This window comes from Talpa europaea, assembly GCF_964194135.1.
Source record: "Talpa europaea genome assembly, chromosome: 2".
Taxonomy (NCBI): domain Eukaryota; kingdom Metazoa; phylum Chordata; class Mammalia; order Eulipotyphla; family Talpidae; genus Talpa; species Talpa europaea.
Window position 1 is genome coordinate 27,585,854 of NC_140068.1, and position 23,037 is coordinate 27,608,890.

A 23,037-nucleotide genomic window follows, 5' to 3' on the forward strand; every position below is an offset into this window, starting at 1 on the left:
AGATCAAAATATTGTATACTCTATCTTCAAATATTTTATCTGTTTCCATTATGAAACGCGGCTTATCACCTTTCAGAATTTTGAGTTCTATCAAAATTTTTTTCCATACAACACATCTTGCATGAAAATTCAAAATAAAATTTCATGAAAGAACAGGTATACTTTACCCCTTTGGGTCTGAAGAAACCATCAATGCATGTCTCACAGTTTATACCAGCAGTGTTTTGGGTACAATTGATACACACGCCGCCTCCAATGTATTTTCCATGTATATTTAAGCTCAAATTTCTTCTGGCAACATTTTCATCATAATAGCATTCATCAGCTTTCCCATGACAATTGCATGCTGCATTAAGGAAAAATAAATTCATAAATATTAATTTTTCATATATTTAAAAATCATTTTCTGCTATGTAATAGATTTATATGCTATGATGGAAATTACATTACATTTGACATCTTTAAAATCAATACCAAAGTATGTAGAAAGTACTTGGATTTATTGCATGTATTATTAAATTTATACCTTTTAATAGAACTTGAAATACCTAAAACATGTAAATTATGCTGAATCTTATGAAATTGCAAGTATTTGACAGATTTTATCTTATAAAACTGATACCTTATAATGACTCAACCTAAATTTTCTTATATTAAAAGCAATTACTATTAGTTATGGTTCTGAACAATTAATATCCAGAAAATGGATTATTACATGTAAATCTGTTTTACATCCTATGGATTAAACTACTTTTACTACTACTTATAACTGAAAGTTGGGGTTTCTGTATATGCTATGTATTTTATATTTACTACCACAGATTTTGATTCTCAAATATCTCAATATCTCAAATATCTTTACAGCATTATGATTTAAGATAGTATTAGTAATTTCTTTTTCATATTTGGAACTTGAGGTACAGAGAAGTTGTGAAAGATAACCAAATCAGTTTCAGAAACCACTATGCAGTTAGGTTCGAGTCTGCAAGGCTAAGCACTGCCACTCTTCTTTCAACTTATAGAGACATTAAAATGTATGATAACTGCAGGGAATCAGTACAAAAAGAGTGTTGGTTGGCTTAGTGGCTGTGATCAGGATAATTTTAACCAATCTTAGATTGGATGTTTTCTCCACCACCTACTAGCTGTGGGATATAAGGAACATCTTAATTTCACTATAGACTGGTTCCCAAATAAAGCATGTAGTGGTCAATAGTAATTACCAGGTGTATTTAAAAGCATTAAGTGAGAAAAATGCATGTAAAATCACTAGCAAAACTGCCTTATAAATAAGTTCTCAATTGATTTTTTCCTCCTCCCCTTTTTCTCCCCTCCATCCTCCTTGTCTTCCTATCACTCCTTCATTTACTACTCTTTTAGTTCTTCATGTCACATTATCAGAGTAACAACTGGATAAGGGTTTGAAAAATGGATAGCATTTATTTTGGATGGGGCCCAAGGAAAAGGTATATTATGAAGAGTCTCCTACAAACGCTGAGTTTCTAAGGTCTCTTTACATTGATTTGCACACACACACACACACACAGAGCTCAATCTTGTTTTATTTTGATTATTCACAGGCATACCTTGCATAAAGGAGTGAATTTGTTCTAACTAATGTGTTGGTAGGAGATTTTTCATTTTGCACTGTCATAAAGTGTAATTACACAAGCCTAGATGGTATAGCCCACTCACACCCAAATTGTATGATATTGAGGCCAAAGTCTTATGTGAGATCTGTCATTAATGAATCATCATTGACACATTTAATCTTCTGAAATGCTTCATTTTACTAGCAATAAATAGCATAGTTCTTTCTCTATCCACATCTCTTTCCCCTAATGCTACACAGGGTACTTCTTGAATGGAGGCATTTTTCAGGTCCCAGCAAATGGTCAATTACATTGATTACAGATTTCACCTTTATAAATAATACTGAGTACAACTAGGAGGAAAAGAAACATGGGTAGGAGTGGAAATTCTAATGTTAGAAGGCTCCCCATTTGTCAGCTGTATGATTTTGAGGAGAAAATTCAAATTGTTTAATTTTTTAATATGTATCTCTTACATTGCTTGAGAATGTAACACATCTTGTAGAATGGCTGAGAAATAGTAAATATTCAGCTCCACAAATGTTAGTAGTTGTAATATTGAAGCATGGTGACCTGAGATAAGCAGCCTCGGAGCTTAGTAACAACCTTTTGCTTAGTTCCTGGTATGCCACTTAGTTCCTGGTATGAATCTTGCTCATGTTAGACCATGTACCTCCATGAGGCAGAATGGACCTGGGGGGTCCCATGACTAGTGACACTTTAGTCACTCCTTGATATGCAACTATACAATTCACCTCTTGGTATGTAGCCACATCATTTGTGAGCATGTATAGTTGCCAATGCAAACCCACCAAGAACCTTGTAGAAACTGAAAGTGTACAAAAGCACTTGATTTCCTACAAAAAGGGTTCATTCTTTGGATGCAAATATGCTGAGTCAGCACTGGTCAATAAACTTGCTCCTTGTTAGTCCTGGTATCTAAGTTGCTTGTGCCATATAACAGTATTAACAATTATATACTAATGCCAAGGATCATGATCTCTGTTTCAGATCCTATAGGTACAATAAGAGCAGCTAAGATATAGTTTTGCCCAGTATCTGTGCATGATTACATCTATAGACTACATTTCTGCAAGTATACTCAAGTTATGCAGGAATTGCATGTAAAAGCTTAATTGTAATTTTAATTCACTTGAAAGTTTTTTCTAAAAATTCTATTAAAAAAAAGAAACAGGGCCTCCCCTGGTGGCACAGCGGTTGAGCACTGGGCTGTGAAGCTGCCCGCAGCCTCTGCAGCACTTGTTCGATCCCCAGCCACCAGGCGAGGGTCCCACCTGGGGCGACAGACCTCTCCTGCCATGCCCACTGCTCCCCTCAGCAGTGTATTTCGTCAGTCTGCCTGTTCTGTTCCCCATTCTGGTGAATTCTCTCACCCTCCTGTGCTTCTGACTATACCCTGTGCTTGTATAAATAAATAAAGCGCGGTAGTGTGAGAGAATTCACCAGAGCCAGAGGGGAGAGCAGAGCATGGAGACTGAAGAAGTACACTGCTGAGGGGAGCAGCAGGTGGCAGGAGAGGTCTGCGTGCCATGTGGGACCCTCGCCCGGCGGCTGGGGATCGAAATGGTGCTACAGAGGCTGTGGGCAGCTTCACAACCCAGCACTCAACCGCTGTGCCACTGGGGAGGCCCTTTGCTTATTTTTAACAAGCTTACTTAACATTTTTACTTACTGCTCTCTTAATGTAGTAAGGACACTCTGTCAAATTTGTTGCAAATACTTTCTATAGTCTGTTGACTTTTGATTTAGAACATACTATTTTTATTAATGGAGCATTCTCAAATTTCATTCTATGTAACATATAGTAAAATTTGCAAATCACTAGGCATGGTAAGTGATTTTAAATCTTTACATGCAAAAAAACTCCTAAAAATTCTGTTGTAGAAATATATTGCAAGAAACAGTCAAGATTTCTGCTACCAATGTAAGCCAAGGGAAAAACAGAGGAATTGAATTTTATTCTCACACTATTTAGAATTAGTTCTTCTAAGAGTATTTATTACCATGAATTGATGTGGATAAAACACTGAGCTTGAGCTGCAGTCCTTTTACACTCCATGTGGTAAAGGTATTCTCCCTGTGGCCCTGCTTGCTGTTAAAGGCCCTGAGCCTGCACTGCTTTCCACTGATAGTCTTAAAGGACATGATCAGACTCTTTTGCTCTTTCATCAGCAGTTTGCTATTTCATATAATGTCTAAGATATAGGATATGAAACTGTTCATTAGTAAAGGCTTAACAATGGAATGAGTATTTGTTCTTTGTAAGATATATCCTGCCTCAAATAAGCCAGATTGATGAAAATCCAAATTATGTTCAAATGAATCAGAAGGTGATTATTCATTTTATAGAGGGATTTGTCATGTCCTGGAAGGACTATTTCCTAAGTATTATTGGGACTGCAACATAATTCAACTGGAAAATAAATTTTCATATAAGCTTTTCATTGCCAAAAGCACAGCATTTATAAAGGCTTTAGGTTTAAGATTTCCAACTTTAATTTGTAAGCTTTAAAAGACAATTGCTTTTCAATGTGGATATACAACCTCTCATCCACCTCAAAACAAAACATGAAATTGTTTTAAAATTTCATTATTTAAAACACTGATAAATTAACAAGTACATCTAGTTTGACCTACCCTCTTTGTTTCCTTGTTTAAACACCCAAGCCCAAGCAGAGAGTGTTAAAGATTTTGCACAACAGAAAGAAATCCTACCCTCATTACTTGCACTTGCAATTCCTGACACCTCACAGCAGAAGAGAAATTCAATTAAAAATTAACAAAGTTTAAGAACAAGTATCCATGGGCTGCAGTTAACTTATACTCGCTCTTAGGAATGAGTGAATGCTCTCATTGGAAAAAGCTATGGAGAACCGGAGGGAATGGTAGGAACCAAGACGACAGTAGCTAAAGAAAACAAAAGCTAGCTAGGCAATCCATGCTCTCCTCCAACAGTGAGAGGTAGAGGTCCATTCCTCCAGATGTGTCTCAGTGAAGATAGGTGATTGCTACAACAAAATATCTTCACAAGCAAGTAGAAAAAGATCAAAAGGCAAAAGTGGTGAATGCAGAAAATGAAGGTTCTCAAGCCATAGACAGTATAGGCAGAATTCTTAAACTGAAAAGAAAATGTATTTTATGACTGGGCAATATTTTATGATTAAAGTTTGTTATGGACCAATAGTTTTGTGGACTGATCATGTCTGATACATGACTCATGATAGATATTTATATTCATTAAATAAATGTATATAATGTGTATATTATATATTAGTTAAAAATATACATATATAATGTGTGTGTGTTTGTGTATCCCAAGAATATTTACCAAGACTGTTTTAAAGACCAGATATGACTACTGAACTAAAAAAATATGTGGAAATGTGATTAGAGCTCATTCACTAAAATATTAATATTTTAGTTCAATTTAAATGGACATTATGGTTAGTTTGGAACTATAGTATAGCCCAAATCTTTGATATTAGGTCTTACCTTGATTGAGCAGATCTCTAGAAACACAAATTTTTCTAGCATCCCTGTTACCTGCCTGGGTCATCTGGCAAAATTAGACTATAATGTCATCTTTAAAAAAAAAAAAAAACGGACATATGGGTTGTCTTCAAAAATAATAACATTAAAATATAAACGAGTATTTGTTGGCACATATTAGCATATCTGGTTCTTTAATTGCTTTCATTACTGATTTTTTTTTTTGGTTGTCACTACCTGATAATTGCTATAGTATAATTTATGCTAATGATTATCAGTGATACCATTTCTAATATTAGCATTTGTACTTTTATTAATAGAAACCAGACATTTAAAATTAATGCTTGTTATTAAAGTAAATATTTTTACACACATTTGATCTCTTTCTTTCTTTGTTATTTATTACTCTCACACTCTTTCCAGATGTTGTCTCCAAATACCACCCTTTACATAGTATAACTAATAAATCAGAATGCTTTTTTCCCAGGTAATAAACTGGTGCTAACATGTAGAGTGTAATTTCTCTCCTCTGGTTTTCCTCCCTTTCTTAGATGATGAGAATCAAAAACTTTTACTAGTTATGAACTTCAAAGGGAACAATCAGAAGAATCTATGATTTTACTTGTTTCAGAACCATTTTATGTTTAGACATATGTTTAGAAATGTAGTCTGTATATAATCTAGGTTTTGCTGAATGTTTATATACATAGGCTTTAAGTTAATGATAATGAGCATATACTATTTTTTTATCTATTTCTCATAATCCCCACATGGTGGGAAATTCATGGTGTTTGGTAAATATTTGCCAGATTGGGATGGGGGTGGAGGACAGCAACCCTGAAAAGTAACTAAAACAGCAGGGTAAAGAAGCTTACCAGTGATTGCCTAGAATAAAATATCTAAACGGGAAATATGTACTTATTTATGATCACCTCATGTTAACATTACCTATGAACCAGGAAAGGAAGAATTACACGTGTTGTTGGCTCATCAGACACATACCTTCACACTCAGTTTTAGTCAGGAATGTCCCAGCTCTCCAAGGTTTCTGGTGGAATCCTGGGCAGCACTGATCACAGCTGTCACCACATGTATTATGTTCACATTCACAGCGGGATTTCTATTCAAAAAGGAGGGAAAATATTCCTTTTGCATTTGGGGGATACATAAATGAAGGGTTTTCCCTAAAAGAATGAAGAGGAAAAAAACTAGACTATGTGCCAAAATGTCAAACTCCTGTCAGGCTGGGAAGGAAGAGAAGTCAGCACTGAGAGTATATATACTGGTCAACACTAGGCTTGTTCTGGCATCACTGGGCTCAGTCTTGAAAAAGGGCAAAGGCCCAATAGGGAGTGGTACTGAAGACTGAAATCCCTCTCTGATGCCTCAAAAAAAAGTTTCCATCAAAGTAATGTTAGCATTTCAGGGTGTGAGACAAGGGGAGGAAGCAGATTCCCAGGCATCAAGGGGTACAGGTACAATAAAAATCAAATATCTTCAGAACTGAATCTCTTATCTGTGTGTGCTCTGAGTCTAGATTTCTCACATGGAAATGCCCTCACAGGGTCTCAAAGCTTGAGGAACACTGCTCATCAGCACACATGAAAAACAGCACCCATTCCCTGCACACATCATCACACAAAAAATATGCCAGGACATTTGAAGCTTCCCTAGGTGGTAACATTGTGATGTATTAGTCAGAAAACTAAGAGCAAGACCATTTGTATTACAGTTTTAGTGGGAAAAAAATCAGTATGTGTGTAGTTACAATCATTGATTCAATCTATTTCCTCCACATTTGTCTGTTTCTTCCATATACTATAGAGCAGATGATTTTGTATTTCACCAGTTTGTTTATGACTGAGAAAAATAGATGCCCATTTATCTTGCTTTTAGGTTATGTTCACTTAATACATTGTCATTAATGAAAAATTGAACCCCAAAGTATTCCAGTGTTTTCTCATCTGGCAGTTTCAACACTCTCTGGAATACCTACCCTCTTCCACCCTAGTTCTTTTTGCCCCTACCTTTCCTCAGTCTCTGGTTCTGTGGCCATTTATACTTCCACGCACATTTTTCATTTGTTTGCATTAATTTTTTTTTGATGAAAACTTTTAACAGAAATGGTTGGAATGATTGATGGCAGGCTTTCTCCAAAGCTAAATCATACTGCAGGCTGTCATAGCTAGAGAGGTTTCAAAACAGATAGACCAGTTTGCAGCCTTTTTAGAAAAAAACTAATCTGTTTTCTGATACTGTGATGGCTGACTTCAAAGTCTATCATCCTAACTGCCAGCTCTATTTCACCCTGGCATGGCTTTCTGTTATACTGTCTAAGTGGGGACCTGACACCCATTCACAGAGTCCCTGCCTGCAAAACCTATCACGATGCATTTTACAGTTTGGGGGTTCTTTTTGCCTAAGCATCCTATAAATATACATACATTTGTCACTGGATCAAGTGGACAAGCCCTGGCATGACCATAGCAGATGCACATCCCTCCAACTGAAATGTCCTTGACCGAGTAGTAATACTGCAAAATGAAATCCAGAGAGAAATCCTGTTAAGATGACTGCAAGGTGAAAGTTAACACAAAGGGACATGCAGTTAAAAAAACTTTGCTAGATGGAAATGCATACATTGTACAAAAATGAAAAATGATGTAAAAACTATATAAAATAAAATAATGAGAAAAAAAGAAAAAAACTTTACTTTCTACTTTTATCTTTAGTTTAAAGCACATTTATGTATCTCCAGGACAAAGGATGTCTCTAATTTATGTTAGGTGGGCATTTTAGAGCCTTCTTTCCCAGAGATAGTTCAATGACCATGCTGGAACACATATAATGGAGAACAAGTTATTATCAGGGGTGAAGGACAATAATCTTTCACAGAAGCTGCTTCCCATAGTTTCTTGAAAGAAAATATCTTTTATTGTAATTTATTGTATTCTTGAATCATATGCAAATTGTTTTACTGGATGGATTTGAATAGAATCACAAGTTTAGGAGAAATTATGCTAATTACAACATTTCTTAACCATATTAAGAAGGAAATAAAAGTATCTAACTGCAAGCTAGATTTAACATACTATAAAGTAGATGTGCAGGATACTTTTTTTTTTCATTTTTATGTTAAAATGTCCATGCAATTACCTTATTATCTAAAGTCAACACAGGGTTATTTTTAAAAGATTTTTTTAATTAAAAAATTGGACCACTTTTAAAATTTAATTTAAATATACATTAACATTTTATAATTGTGAGAGTACTTCACCTCATCAGAAGGAATACAAAAACCTTCTCAATGATCAATAATTTTATTATTCTAATTGTTCACTTAAAATAACAGATTAGTGAGAATAGGCAGTTGTACACAAATCTGAGCTCTAACTACAAATTCTCTTTTTTTCATTTACTTTTCTCTTTCTTTTTGTTTACCTGTGCTGTTTATAAATAGTATTTTTTAAATTATGTTTTTATTGCATTATCAAATTTGATGTATTTAAATCCCAAACAAAGGAAACTTACTCTGGGAAGTTCAGATAATGTTAAAGTCTGCTTTTCACTAACTTTATCACTTAATAATAAATATACAAATAGGGATATTTGCTCCAAAAGGTGATAAAGTCATTTCTATAGATGCATTCAAAATTGGGAAATCTTTTTAAAAATGAATATATAATGCTTCACTTGAGTCATGAAGAGCTGACAATCAAAATCTTAATTTTACATATTTAAATTTATATGTAGTGTTTACTGAACTTGAGTACTTACAAAAATCACATTTATATGTTGATTTTTATATTTTGAAACTGCACTGCTTAAAAGCTCATGTACAATGAAGTCATAAATAATAGATGTGCACCCCAACCCTTGCTCTGCTTTCTGCAAAAGATAATAAAGGAACCCATTTACTTCCATCGATGTTTTCTCTGATAGATATACTGTCAGGAAAGATTAAATTTCACTTCAAATTCATTCAGTCTTCTCTGGTGTATATTTTTATATCATGATAAAATTGTAATTAAAAATAATGTTTTTAACAACTGGAGAACCTAAACATGGCTGTAAAGTGAAAATTTCCACATGAGACAATTTACAATATGCTGAAATATGTTTCTTAAATAATTTCAGGTTTGGAATACAGGGCATGGAAAAATCCAACATGTATTTTACGGAGCTTATAAAACTGTAGAAGTTATTTTGTGATGATGGAGAAGTTAGGTGTGGGTCATTTAAGTTAGGGAAGAAAAAGTATGTGAGTGGTATTCATGAACCGTGAAAAACATTGTCTTTTAACATTCAACTTCATGGTTCAGCAATTTGGCAACTGGTGGCAATAGTCTGACCTTACTAGAATCATTCTAGCACTAAGTGCTTTGTCCCTCAATCTCAGTGTCTCCTTATAGTCCTCTTTTAACCTCTACCTCTAGTCATATGGTAAATGTTAGCACTGATTTGCTCTATGAATTTATAGCTGAATTGACTCTTGGTAATAAAGTCTTGATTGTGTTAGCACATATATGGGAGATGACATAAACCAGTGGATATGGCAGGGCATAGAGAGGAGGAAGGGCAAGTAGCAACCTGAACTGATCATCTAGTCATAATTCCTCCAATTCCAGTTACAGTGATCTGTTGAAAAGATTCTGAGTGTTTCTTTCCTGATATTCTTTTCATAAAGAAAAATAAACAGTATATAAAATCCCTTTTCTTCTATAACAGTTTTTCATAAATTGTGGTTTATGATTCATTAATGAAAAATAAAAGTTATTTGATTGGACAAAATAGTCCATAGGACAGCAGCAACTGCATTACCTGAGAACTTGCTAGAAGTGCAGTTTCTCGACTCTACTGGATTAAAATCTGCCTTTATACAATCCACCAACTGATTCTGTACATTGAAGTTAAAGAAGCGATATAATGTGTGTGCATGTGTATGTGTGTGTGTTTATATGGAATCATGATAAAAAATACATTTCTTATTGCCACCAAAAATATTTTAAAACTCCTGCACTTCCTATAATAATTCCCCAAAGATGATTATAAAAAAACAACAGATCACCTGAAGTGACAAAACACTCAAAAATATTATTTCTCAAAAATAAGATTATGAGGTAGCATTGTGATTTCACTTGATAAAAGAGAAAATTAAAGTTTAAGTTTATAATGTTAGAAAGTCTGATAAATGTCACATACCTAATAAGTAACAGAGCTTAGATTTGAATAAGGAAAAGTGTATCAAATTTTAAGATCTCTGATATCCACTTCTGCAAATCAACAAAAGATATCTTTTCGAATTATTTAACCAACAATTTAAACATTGTAGCAGTATCATTCACAGGCTCCAATATGATGTAGCATAACTTACTCTTCGTGTGACAATGGGGTCAATTTCTCTTGGGTCTTTGTGAGCAAACATCATCAAATCAGCATTCAATGTGCGGATCCTCTGGAATCTCAGGCGAATATAGCGAGCAGAAGTAAATTCTAGCAGTTCAGGAGAAGGATCATCAGCACTTGGTCTCCCATTGATCAAAGAGATGTGAATCTACACAGAGTAGGAAATAATTTAACAATTAAATCACAAAAAAACTAAATATTTGATTTTGTTGGATTTTTTTATTTTGGATAAAGGTATATTTCCTTGTCCTAGTTAGTCAAACAAATCAAGTTCATGTTTACACTAGAATATAGTGAAGTAATTGAGGAATTTTATGTATTTATAGAGTACACCTATAAACAATAGACTTGTTTACATTCCAGGCATTTTTTTTTTGTAATACAATTACATATATTCCACTATTCCAAGGCATCGCATCTACTTGAGCTTCCTGGAATTCCCATAAATTCTTAAATTCTTTTTTTCTGGAAATTATTGTGTAAATTTATTTAATAATCTGGTTTGTAATGGGAAACCAGAAAACTTCATTTAAAAAGTTATAAAGTATCAGACAAAAATAGGAAACCATCAGAAACTTTTGAGGCAACCTCACTTAAAAGAAACTGTTAATTCAAACTGCAATAATAAACTTTATCATATTCCAACTTGTTGAAACCCCACCAAATATTGGTAATATTGATAATACTGTCTGATGGAGTACACTTCTGGGAGAATATCCTACAGACATTACACATGAGCACATACACACATGCACACATACACACACAAAAATATATACATACACACATATATATCACATACATCTATTTACATCTTGGTAATACTAAAAGGCTAGAAACAACATAATATCGATCAATGTGGCGCTAGTTAAATAAGCTATACATCTAATATTAAGAATTATGTACACTGTAATAAAGAATGAGGACACTGAATATATTGATAGGAAGAAGTACTTTCACTTTTTGTGTTCTTTGTAAATGCATTATTACCTACCGAGTAAATTAAACCAGATGAAAAAAAGAAATCAAAGTTGAGTGGTAGGTTTAGACTGAAAACACACACACAAACACGTTTGTGACCACATGCACAGCAGACTAAAGAGAGAGGAATGCATGAAGGGAGGAATCCAGGATCCTGTCCTGGGTGGGGAGCCATTCAGGAACATGACAGTCTGCACATGCAATAGGAGCTATGACTTGAGGTCACTGACTGGAATTTTCATCCACTTTTGCAAGATGATATATCATGTGTGTTAATTATATCTTTTGACAGGAGAGGCAATGATATGCATTTTCATTCCTAACATCCTGCATTTAGATAATCCCTGAGAGCGTTTTACAAACTGACTGCCAATAAACTACTTGAGTCACTAGAGAAATAAATACAGAAAATTCTGAGATTAGAAACAAGTGCTGATTTCACAAAGAATGGACTCAAAATGCCTCACGATAAATATATGAAATGTCCCAGCTAATAGAAATTATCTTGGGTAGTCAGTAAAGAATAAATTTAATCAGTAGATTTGAGAATGAGAGTGTAAGATATCCTAAAATGCTCAATCTCAAAATACCAAATACCCACTAAGTTTTCTAAAAGAGTAAATCTTGTATATGCCACTGTTCTTGCACTTGACAGGCAACCAGAAATATGTTCAAAACTAAGTTGCCTCCATTACTTAAAGTATTGACTAAAAGTTAAAAGAAAGAATAAATTAATGCATGAAGCAATTAAAATTAGTTCCTCTTAGCAATTAATTTTGGCATCCAAAAAATACACAGCACCCTTGGATTTATGCTTCTGTTTTTCCCTTATCAAGCTCTCCCTTTACTGCCACGAAAAATGCTACTTGAAACAAAGAAAGGAATCACTGCATCTCCAGGATTACAGTTTATGAAAAATAGTAAGGTGTAGTTGGTGTGAATACTATGATGAACTATATATATGTTATACATGGAATCAGTACTTTCTTCCTTTAAACATACAGGAACCTAGAAAAATGGCACACAAGTCCTCATTTAGGTTAATAAACCATATGACAGCTACATAAAGGACTCAGCAAAAGAACACGACCCCTCGCAGCTTTGGTATTTTCATTAAGCTCCTCTGCCAAGAGATCTTGTGAATACAGTTAGTCCCAAGCTGTTTCTGGGACATAAACCAGCCAGCTGTTAGGCCATGTTGTGCACAGCTTCCTCCCATGTTTTTTTTTTTTTTAACTCTCCTTCAAAATAAATCATAATATTGGATAGGATATTTCCACTGGCACGATGCTAAATTCCAAGTCCACTGGAGAGCTTAGCATACTTCCTGCTTTCCTATGAGATGACAACTGGAGGGTGTCTATCTTCAAAAAGATGAAAAGTGTCAGTACCCAGGACCAGCGCTGTCATGCTGTGAGGCCGTGGGAAGTCCGGGGCAGTCTAGTGTCTGCTGAAATGATTTCCATTATAGACATGTGGGTGGGTGTATGCTCATGCTGTCAAAGGAATTCATTTCAACTGAAAATATCAGTCTGATTAACAACTGGTTATTTAGATTTTAAAATTATACTATGTTTGAAATTAGTTTTCACAGATAAATAAGGGGAAAAACTCATGAGAAATCTTTCTATGACCAAATGACTAACTGAATATTACACATTACCCATCCAAATAATTCTGTTTTTATTGGTATAACCATACTATATAAATAATGTTTCCCTTGCAGGTGGATAAGACCTCTGAGTCTCCATAACATTTTTATGATGAGTATAATTTGAAAATGATGCAGCAAAATTGATGCAGAAAAAAAATCACATTTCTGGTATGAATAATTGTCTCTTATTATTACACTTTTACATTTATACGACTACAACTGTTTTTGATTGCTGGAAGAGCTATACTTCTAACATGTTTCCCAGTAATACAAATGTGTGGCTGAATGGATGGATCAGAGAATGAAGGCTGCTTAAGGATCATTAATAAGTATCAGAAACTTTGAAATGATAGTGGAAGTGGATGGAGTTGACAACTGATGAATAATGTGCTCTCTTAGAACATTTTAAAATCCCATTTGAATTATCAGTCTCTAACTATGCCAATAAAATAGGTACAAGAACTTGAAGTAAGGTGACTCTAAGAGATAGAAAAATAAAATTTCTGTGTTTAGGAGGAAATTAATATTTATAGATGTAGCCAAAGAATATATATATAAATGAATGGTTGGGATTTGTGGGAACATCTTAGATCCAATCATGCTTAATATGCTATTATTTTAGAGAGGGTAGGACTATTATAACTGAATAAATGAGCCTAATGACTTTACTTTGTGTTGGGGAAAAAATATATATATATGTTTGGGGGAAGGGAGTGAAATTTAAATTTAAAGGTAAAGAAGACAGTAAAATGATTTGTCATTGTTTCTAAGAGAGGGCAGAGACTAACCCTGCAGGGTCAACAGGAACCTTTTTGATCTGTTCCTCTATTCTGCTATCATTCCACGGAACTCCCTCCATTCCACTGACATTGTTTTTAGGAAAGTCAGCAATGTCCTTCACATTACTAACCAAAATGAGCAATTTGCAGTCTTCATCAAACTTGATGTATTACCAGCACAGGAAATAATTGATTATTCCATTGATTTCTAAGACACCACACTGGCCTTTTTTTCCTCCCACATCTCTGGCTAATCCTTCTCAGTCTCCCTCACTGCTCACTACCTTCTCTCCTCCCTAAGATTCTAATTTTGAAACACCATGCTCCCCAGTCTGTGGTCCTTTTTCCCATTCTAGTCACAATTACTCTATGATCCCATCAAAGCTTACAGTTTAAATACCATCATTCTGATATTTCCCAAACTCTATCTCCAAGCTATACCTCTCTTATGAAGGTCAGAATGCAGATTCTAACTGCCTTTTTAATACATTTTCCTGGCTATTTAGCACATCTCTCAAACTCATTTTTCAAAATGAATTCCTTCTTTCCATCCTCAAAGTCTTCCTAATATGAATAAATCATTTGATTCTTTCGGCTGCACAGAACCAGTCACTTGGAACCATGCTTAACTGTTTTTGTTACATTCTTCCTACATTCGTCTTCAACACTATAGGCATTACCTTTAAATATATACCAGCATCCAAACCTCACCACCACCATTTTGGTCCAAGCTTTCACCATCCATTACATGGGAACAAAAATAGAGCCAAAACTTTTATGATGAATTATGAGATCCTATATTGTCTACACTACCACCCTTGAACCTGAATAGTCATAAAAGTGACTTTTCAAAGCTCTATTCTACTCTTTCCCTCACTCACAATGCTTCATTCAGACTGCTACCTTTGTTAAAACATGCCTATCAGGCCTTTATCCAAAGCTTTTGCACTTGGGATTTCCTCCCCTGAAATGTCTCCCAGATACAATGCCCATTTCGTCACCTCATTTAAGCCATGCTTAGATGAAGACTTCTCAGTAAGTTATCTTGTGACTATCTAATTATAGTGAAAACTTTATTCTGACACTCATTATTACCTCTACCTGCTTCACTTTTCTCCATAATACTTCTCTTCTAAAAGAACATAATTATGATTTACCTATTTACCATGTCAATTGTTTCTTTCCATGAGAACATAAGGTTCAATTGTTCAAGAATGTAGCAAAAATTCAACACTAAACATTTCGAATAAGTAGATCTTATGCTATTCTTAAATATCTAGCAAATTCAAGGATTCTATTTGAAGTGAAATTTTATAGAATTAATCAGACTTATCTGTTATTATATAAGTAAATCTTTGAATGTGCTATTTCCACAAGGTGGAATTAAAGTCAGTAATCATATTTTCCATGCAAGTATTTTGAGTAAAGTTTAGAGAATAGTAAGAAATTAACAACTTTGATACATAATTTCCTTACATCTAAGTCCACTATGCTGTTAATATGAAACATTATCTTTATTCTTTATTATATAAAATTTCATATTGTCATGCTCTATTTCACTACTGTATTCCTTTGTCAAACTTTAGTTTTGTCGCCCACTGGTCCCCACTTGCACACACATACTTTCCTCTTCTTTTAGTTCTCAGAGATGCTAATTTCTTCCTTCCATGAATATCTCCATGTCCTGTCTACATCTCCTCTTATAAGTTCTCCAAATTCCCCCTTCTCTCCTCTATTCCTGCTTGTATCTGCTACTAGACCAAAGTTCAAGAATACCTTTGTCTTAATATAGTTTCAGTGCTTAGCATAATGAATAGTACATAGAAGATTCTCAGTAATTATTTGTTGAATGAATAAATTAATATCAGTGCCAAATATTATACATTGTGATAGAACTTCCAAAAGTTAACACTTTCCTCAAACATTTACAATTTCTGTTCTATGTAAAGCATTTAAAATTTGACTTTCTGTATACTTTAACTAGATTCTACTTACACTTCAAGTTCCATTTCATGGCAAAAATTTTTCCTGTGAGTTTATTTACCATAATTAAATAAACCTTACTAAAACTGCAATAATTCAAATACCTAAAAGGGCATTATATAGGTCTCTCTGTAATCCCAACATTTGGATAAATCAATAAAATTATTCAGATACTAACAGAATCGTCTCTGAAGAAAAAAAAAATAACGGAGTCAAATTATATATCCATTTATGTGCCTCAATAGTCCTACTTGCAGAACTGGAAGCAGTTTCTTTCCATGCAGAATGTATTGCACTGAATTAGTTTGGAAGGTCTTTAATAAATATTCCACTAACTTCAGACATTTACAAGTCTAAAAGCATCAACCACTTTAATAGTTGATGACTGCTGAGCTGCTTGAAAAATAATATTTTAATACATAAAATGTCAAGGACTATATATGACCTTAACTTCTTTAACTAATCAATTCTAAGAACACAGGGAAATGTCAGCTTAATGAACTGTTTAATAAATATGACTGTATCATTGACAACCCTACCCCTGAGTTTAGTCTTAACAGGACTTTCACGTTCCTGTAAGACATTATTTCGTTTTGGACAACTACTTGGTTCCAATTGCCCCTGAAACTTAGATTGTTTTTCTCCCATTCTTCAGAATTGCAATTCTGTATTTGTCATTCCTGGATGAAAGCTTTTCCTTCCATGAAATATTTAAACAACAGATTCTTCACTGTCAAAACAATATTCATTAATAAATTGCAGCAAAGAAAATCAGCTCTCTTGAAAGAGCATTTGTCAACTTATGCTTTTATTTTTCTTCTTTGCTAAAAAAACTAGTTAAAATACTGTTCTCCAGCAGGTGGTTCTTTCTTGATTACAGAAGAGTTTCTCTCTCTCCTCTCATTTTATATTAGCACTATTTTTTTTTGAACCAATAGCAGATTTAATATAGCAATTCTTTTCAACATCCACAGAACATACAGGAAGGATAATTTTTTTGAAAATATGAAAACTTGAAGCAAATATCAAAAAAGAAGCTAATTTAGGAGCTCTTATTTTCTCAAAGTCTCTAAATTGTTGTAGACCTCCTTTTCAAAAAAATTTTATTACCATTCCTTTGCATAACTCAAAGAAATCCAGCAAGGCATTTATTTCTAAGGCCCTTGTTAAAGACCAGCTTAGGTTAGTGTCATCTGAAACATGCCCAGATGGATGACTCAAACTCCATCATAAACTGAAGATCTTGGTATATCTCATACTGTTCATAATGTACAAAAGGATCAATGACAGCTAAGTCACTGAAATTTTCAAAAAGAGAGAATTACTACTAAATGAAAATATCACCCCCTTTTTGATCTAAAAGATTCATCTTTTAATCTAAATTAATTTTTAATCTCTAAAATATCTTGGCACACAAGATTTCATTTCATGTCTTGTTATTGTTATGTTCAAATAATAGTGAAAAATGTACCAAATGTAGAAAATTTTTTTCACTTGAGTTTTTCTTTCCCCAGTTAAAGTATATAATATTTGCATGGATAAAAGAATAGTTGTCAAAATAGGTTTTCTTAATCTCTTTTGGTAGATTCTCATTCAAATTTTACCAAATGCAGATATCATTATTAAAATTTATGTTGTTGAGCAAAGACTACATAGAAATACAGATGTCATCTAAATTCACAACCAGGAAAGAATCTAAGAGGAATATCTAGAAAGCAGGCATGTGGGGAAATCAACAAAAGGAAAGTTTTCTCATTCTCCTTAAACATTTACATTGTTCCAAATTTTATTTTTGACCAGCTGTAACTTAAAAAAATAGAATCAGTAGTTATCAATTCCAACTTTATAACTATTTAAGGAATTCCTTTATAGTACATAGACTTTGCACTTAGGAACACTGGTTCACTTTCATGTATTCATTGGAGACAAACACTCATGCACTTAATCTGTATTTATTCATAGAGTATCAACTCGTTTAATGATTGCATCAGAGGTAGGTATTCTTGTATTCTTTTGAAGAAAATAGACATTAAAATTTTAATTTATTTAATTTTAATAGCTAAAATGTTTCTATTCCAGCCTGGTTCAACACTACACTTCTCCAAAGAGTAAAGACTTAGTATTTTTTGAATGAATAACAGCTGGTCATCTTGGCACTATTTGAAGACTTCAAACAACATGAATCTGACTGCTAGAGAGGGAGACTTTACCTCTGTCTTGTTTTTGCTTTGCTTGTGACTAACTCTTTTATATTAACTCCATTTCTTCTTTCTGCTCTTGTTCTTGCTCCTCTAGAATTATCATTATAGTTTGATATCCCCAGCTCTCAGCTTTTCTTCATGAAATTGAATTGGATTTATCCAACTTCTTTTATTTATTCCAGACTTTCTGGGTTTATTTCCTATCATTCCCCAGTCACAACTTAGGATTCCCCACTGGATCAGATGGTGCCAGGTCTCATGAAGAGGCAGGCGTGAAATACATTAAAACACAAAGGATGTGCATATCACGTAGTATTTCGCCTATATTTCCTTCTATGTATTTTAGGGTATCAGGTCTTATGTCTAGTTCTTTAATCCATTTTGAGTTGATTTTTGTGTATGGTGTGAGGTTGTGGTCAAGCTTCATTCTTCTACGTGATATGCACATCAAAGACATCTTTGCAGACACATCACTCAAAGCAGTGATAGTGAAGGCAAAGATAAACAGCTGGGACTACATCAAATTAAAGAGCTTCTGCACAGCAAAAGAGACAATAACAAAAACAAAGAGAAACCCCACCAACTGGGAGAACATTTTTGCACCCAACACTAATGATAAAGGACTGATCACAAAAATCTGCAAAGAGCTGATGAGACTCAACAACAACAACAAAGAAAATAATCACATCAAAAAAATGGGCAGAAGAGCTAAAAAGAAACTTCTCTGAAGAGGAAATGCAAATGGCCAGCAGGCATATGAAAAAATGTTCAACATCACTTGTCATCAGGGAAATGCAAATCAAAACTACCATGAGATACCATCTTACACCAGTGAGAATGGCACATATTAAAAAAACTAGCAACAACAAATGTTGGCGAGGGTGTGGAGAAAAAGGAACTCCTCTGCACTGTTGGTGGGAGTGCAAACTGGTCCACCCACTATGGAGAGCTGTGTGGAGATTTCTGGACCTACTAAACATAGAGCTTCCATATGATCCAGCAATTCCACTCCTAGGTATTTACCCAAAGGACACAGAAACATCAATTCCAAAGAACACCTGCACGCCTATGTTTATAGCAGCACTATTTACAATAGCTAAGCATTGGAAACAGCCCAAATGCCCAAAAATAGATGACTGGATCAAGAAGATGTGGTACATATATACCATGGAATATTACTCAGCATTCAAAAAAGATAAACACATGCAATTTGCAGCAACATGGATGGCGCGGAAGGGATCATGCTCAGTGAAATAAGCCAGAAAGAAAAAGAAAAATACCGGATGGTCTCACTCATAGCAGGAATCTAGAAAACTTAAGTAAGGGACCAGGAAAATGAATAACTATAAGAAAGTGAAAATCAAAATCAACAAAAAACTATGAACCAGAGACACTTTTTGGGGGGTAGGGGGCGGGAGGGGAGGGATTGGGGTCAGAATGGGGGGGTTGCAATTGTATGGGGAATATAAAAATAAAATTTATTATTTAAAAAAAAATAAATGAAACACAAAGGATGGCTAAGTGAAGTAGTAGTCCCAGACCTGAGTGACACCTCCTGCATTGAGCTTGGGAAATGGAAGCAAAGCTCTACATTGATCAAAACCAGAACCAGGCCCTTCCTGGTGACTCAAGGGGCTAAGCACCATACTGGGAAGCAGTCTTCAGCCTCTGCAGCATGAGTTCAATCCCCCAGCCTGCCAGGGAGCAACCCACATGGCGCAGCAGACCTCTCTTGACTCACCTCCTGCTCCCCTCAGCAGTGTGCTTCGGCCAATCTGACTGTTCTGTTCCCCACTATGTCTCTGGTGAATCCTCTCACCCCTTCCCATATCTCTGGCCTGTACCCCAGCTCTTATATGCGTAAATAAATAAATCTTTTTAAAAAAGCAGAACCAGAACATGTCCAAAAGGTGAAACCTAAAGCATCAATTATCCAGAGAAGAACCAATAATACCTAAAGTCTTACTAACAAAATAATAACAGGACTTGGCTGTGACAGTTTTATTTAGTAAACAAAAACATTCACTGTTGTAGTTTAAACAAATAATTTATACTTAAAGTAAATTCAACTATGAATAAAGCAGTAAAAATCAAATTACGGAGATAAAGGAAAAAATACTATGTTAATAATAGCAATAAATATCTGTGAAACTAACATGTTCTTCCTTAGTGTAGAGAACATTGGGGAAAGTCCCAACTACAAAAAACAAACAAACAAAAAAAAAAGGCAAGTGAGAATACAATGACCTACATTGGTGAGACAGAACAATCAGTACAATCAGTACACTTGAAAGACCTGTAATAACACCACAAAGGAAAACTTAAGCAACATTTTCCATCCTTGTTTTCAGTCCCTGTGTGGGAATACTTGTTTAAAATTAAAATAAAATCTTGGAGCAGGAGATCTAAATACAGCGCCAAGTCCTGTGTCATTAGATTGGAACAAAACCTTGATGTGTACTTGAAAGAAAAATTCACTCTCATTCTCTGACTCAGGCTTCCTCAGAAATTCTGTGTGTGTGCGCGTGTGTGTGTATGCATGTGTGTATGCGTGCGTGTGTGTGTGTATGTTGCAAATATAGAAATGAAGAGCTGTATAAATATACTCATTCAGTTTCTCCCCCATCTACATAGAAGCAGCATTTAGGCATGGCCATTAACTATCTCTACTAACTTAATGCTCATAAAGATTCAACCACAAACAATCAGATGATAAAGACTTTAAATTATGGTGCCGTACTAGAGAAAGGTGTCAACATAGACACAAGTTCCTCCAGATTGAGCACATACTCTAAGGTAACTGTGTTTTTTTAAAGATTTATTTACTTATACAAGAACTGGGGTAGAGTCAGAGGCGCAGGAGGGTGAGAGAATTCCCCAGACACAGAGCGGGGAGCAGAACAGGCAGATAGACCAAAGACACTGTTGAGAGGAGCAGCAGGCAAGGCAGGAGAGGTCTGCCACACCATGTGGGTTTCTCCCTGGCCAGGAATCGAACCCACACTGCAGAGGCTGTGGACAGCTTCACAGCGTGGTGTTCAACCCACTGTGCCACCGGGGAGGCACAGGTAACTGTATTTTTAATCTGTGACATACACGAATACAAACCAGAGTCCCTGTACTCACTGCCCACATCCCTCACTTTCTACCATTTGCCAACCAACCTCCCTACTTCCCCAGAATAGTTTGAACTTATTTTTGTTTTTTGGTTACTATATTTTTTGGCGTATCCATCCAAAAGTTTACTTATTCTGCACACTTTTTCAATTTTACCCTATTTCATTTCATCTTTAGAGTGAAATAAATACAGTGATGATTGTCAAGTGAAATCATGTGTATGTGCTATAACTTTAAATATGACCTTTAGCCTAACTTTGCAAGGATAAAGTACAGATCTGACCTCTCTCATGTTAATTATCATTGCACAAAAAGTATAAAGTTAAACAAAAAAACAACTTTTTTTTCCCAGAATATCATTTTATATCTCTATAACTGGAGAATCTTCATTTCAGTGGGTTTATATATCTAGTGCCAGTGAGCTGTGTGTAAGCTAAAAGGATGTCTGTACATCTACTCTTTTCTATTTTTATTTGAGTCTGTGCCTATTGTTTTAAATAACTTTGTGTGATTTTGTATATGTTCTGTGTGTCTACCTGTGTGTTTCTGATAGTTAATCACACACCAGACCACATATGGTGGGGTGAGACAGCCTTGGTTCAGTTTCTGCTTCAGCCACTTACTCCCTGTGTGAATTCATGCAATGTACTTCAAGTGTCTGTATGTCTTCTGTAAAAGGCAAGTAATAAAAATTTCTACTTTGTCATGCTGTTTTCTATGTTAAAAGAAATAATTCGGTGAACTGAATAGAATAATGCCTAACACATGGGAAAAAATTCAGTGCTAAGTGTTGGCTGAGCAACATGTGCTGCATCTTTTAGAGTAGTTACCTATTAAAGATCTAGATAGTTTCCAACAACAAAGGAAGCAGGGACAAAGTTTCCATTCATAGCAGAGAAGTGATTCTGGAAATGCTAAAGTGGATGAACATCAACAGGTCAAGAAGAGCAGGACATGCGCTTACATTTTGCCTGCTATTCATATCCAATTTTATACAATTAAGAGAAAAAAAAAGACTTTTAAGATCTCCTTGTTGAAACCCCTCTTGCTCTGTGCTGGAACCTTTGCTCTGGGGATGGTCTACATTTCCATCCTCTGACATGGCCTTTGGAGCTCAGGACTGAGTAGATGGCTGAGTGCCAAAACAAAGGCTGGGAGAAGTTGTAGATTACTGACATCTCAGCAGCTGTTTGTGAGAGGGAAAAGATGAGAAGGGAGAGAATGTGATATGGAAGGGACACTCTGTAAATCTGATTTCCTACTTAAAATTTTGTTGGAGTCCCACCAGGTTTTCAGTACATCACTGTAACATGAACAGATGGCTAGATATCATTCAAAGATATCAAAGTCTTAAAGAAGTGCTTCACTGAGGTCTGGTGTTAATTTTACATGCTCTACAGAACAACAACACATTTGACTGATGACAATAGTATCCTAAGTTCAGGTTCCTAACATTATTCTACACAGAGTTGGATCGTGATCATTTATTTACAAGGTTTGTAGGCTATTGGCTCTAAGCACCCCTGACATCTGTCCAGCACCAACACATCTCTAGTCCCATCAAAGACACAGAGTGCACCAAGGGACCTCTCCTCCCACACAACCAGAAGATGAAGTTTCTGTAGATTTACCGAGTACACAGTGTTCTTGTTCCTTTGCTGGACTCACACTAATAACTGACCACAGGAAGCTGCAAGGCCATGCCCTCAAAAAAGCTCAGATACAGTTTGTGTTGCTGGTTAGCTGGTGGGGGGTGAGGACATGCTGAAATCAGGGCCTCATTTTCTGTGAGAACCCATGCATAATAGTCAACA

At 35.0% G+C, this 23,037-nt stretch overlaps 1 protein-coding gene across 2 annotated transcripts in view; it reads right to left on the minus strand.

Moving 5' to 3' along the window:
- The window catches only part of LAMA2 (laminin subunit alpha 2), a gene marked incomplete at both ends in the record, with an annotated part of 514,626 nt that overhangs the window by 289,228 nt on the left and 202,361 nt on the right, over window positions 1–23,037 (minus strand). For both annotated transcript variants that reach the window (XM_084228925.1, XM_084228924.1), the window contains 4 exons: window positions 168–346; window positions 6,105–6,222; window positions 7,547–7,636; window positions 10,477–10,656. In XM_084228925.1, coding sequence (XP_084085051.1) covers window positions 168–346; window positions 6,105–6,222; window positions 7,547–7,636; window positions 10,477–10,656 — 567 coding nt within the window. The remainder of the gene's footprint in view (window positions 1–167; window positions 347–6,104; window positions 6,223–7,546; window positions 7,637–10,476; window positions 10,657–23,037) is intronic.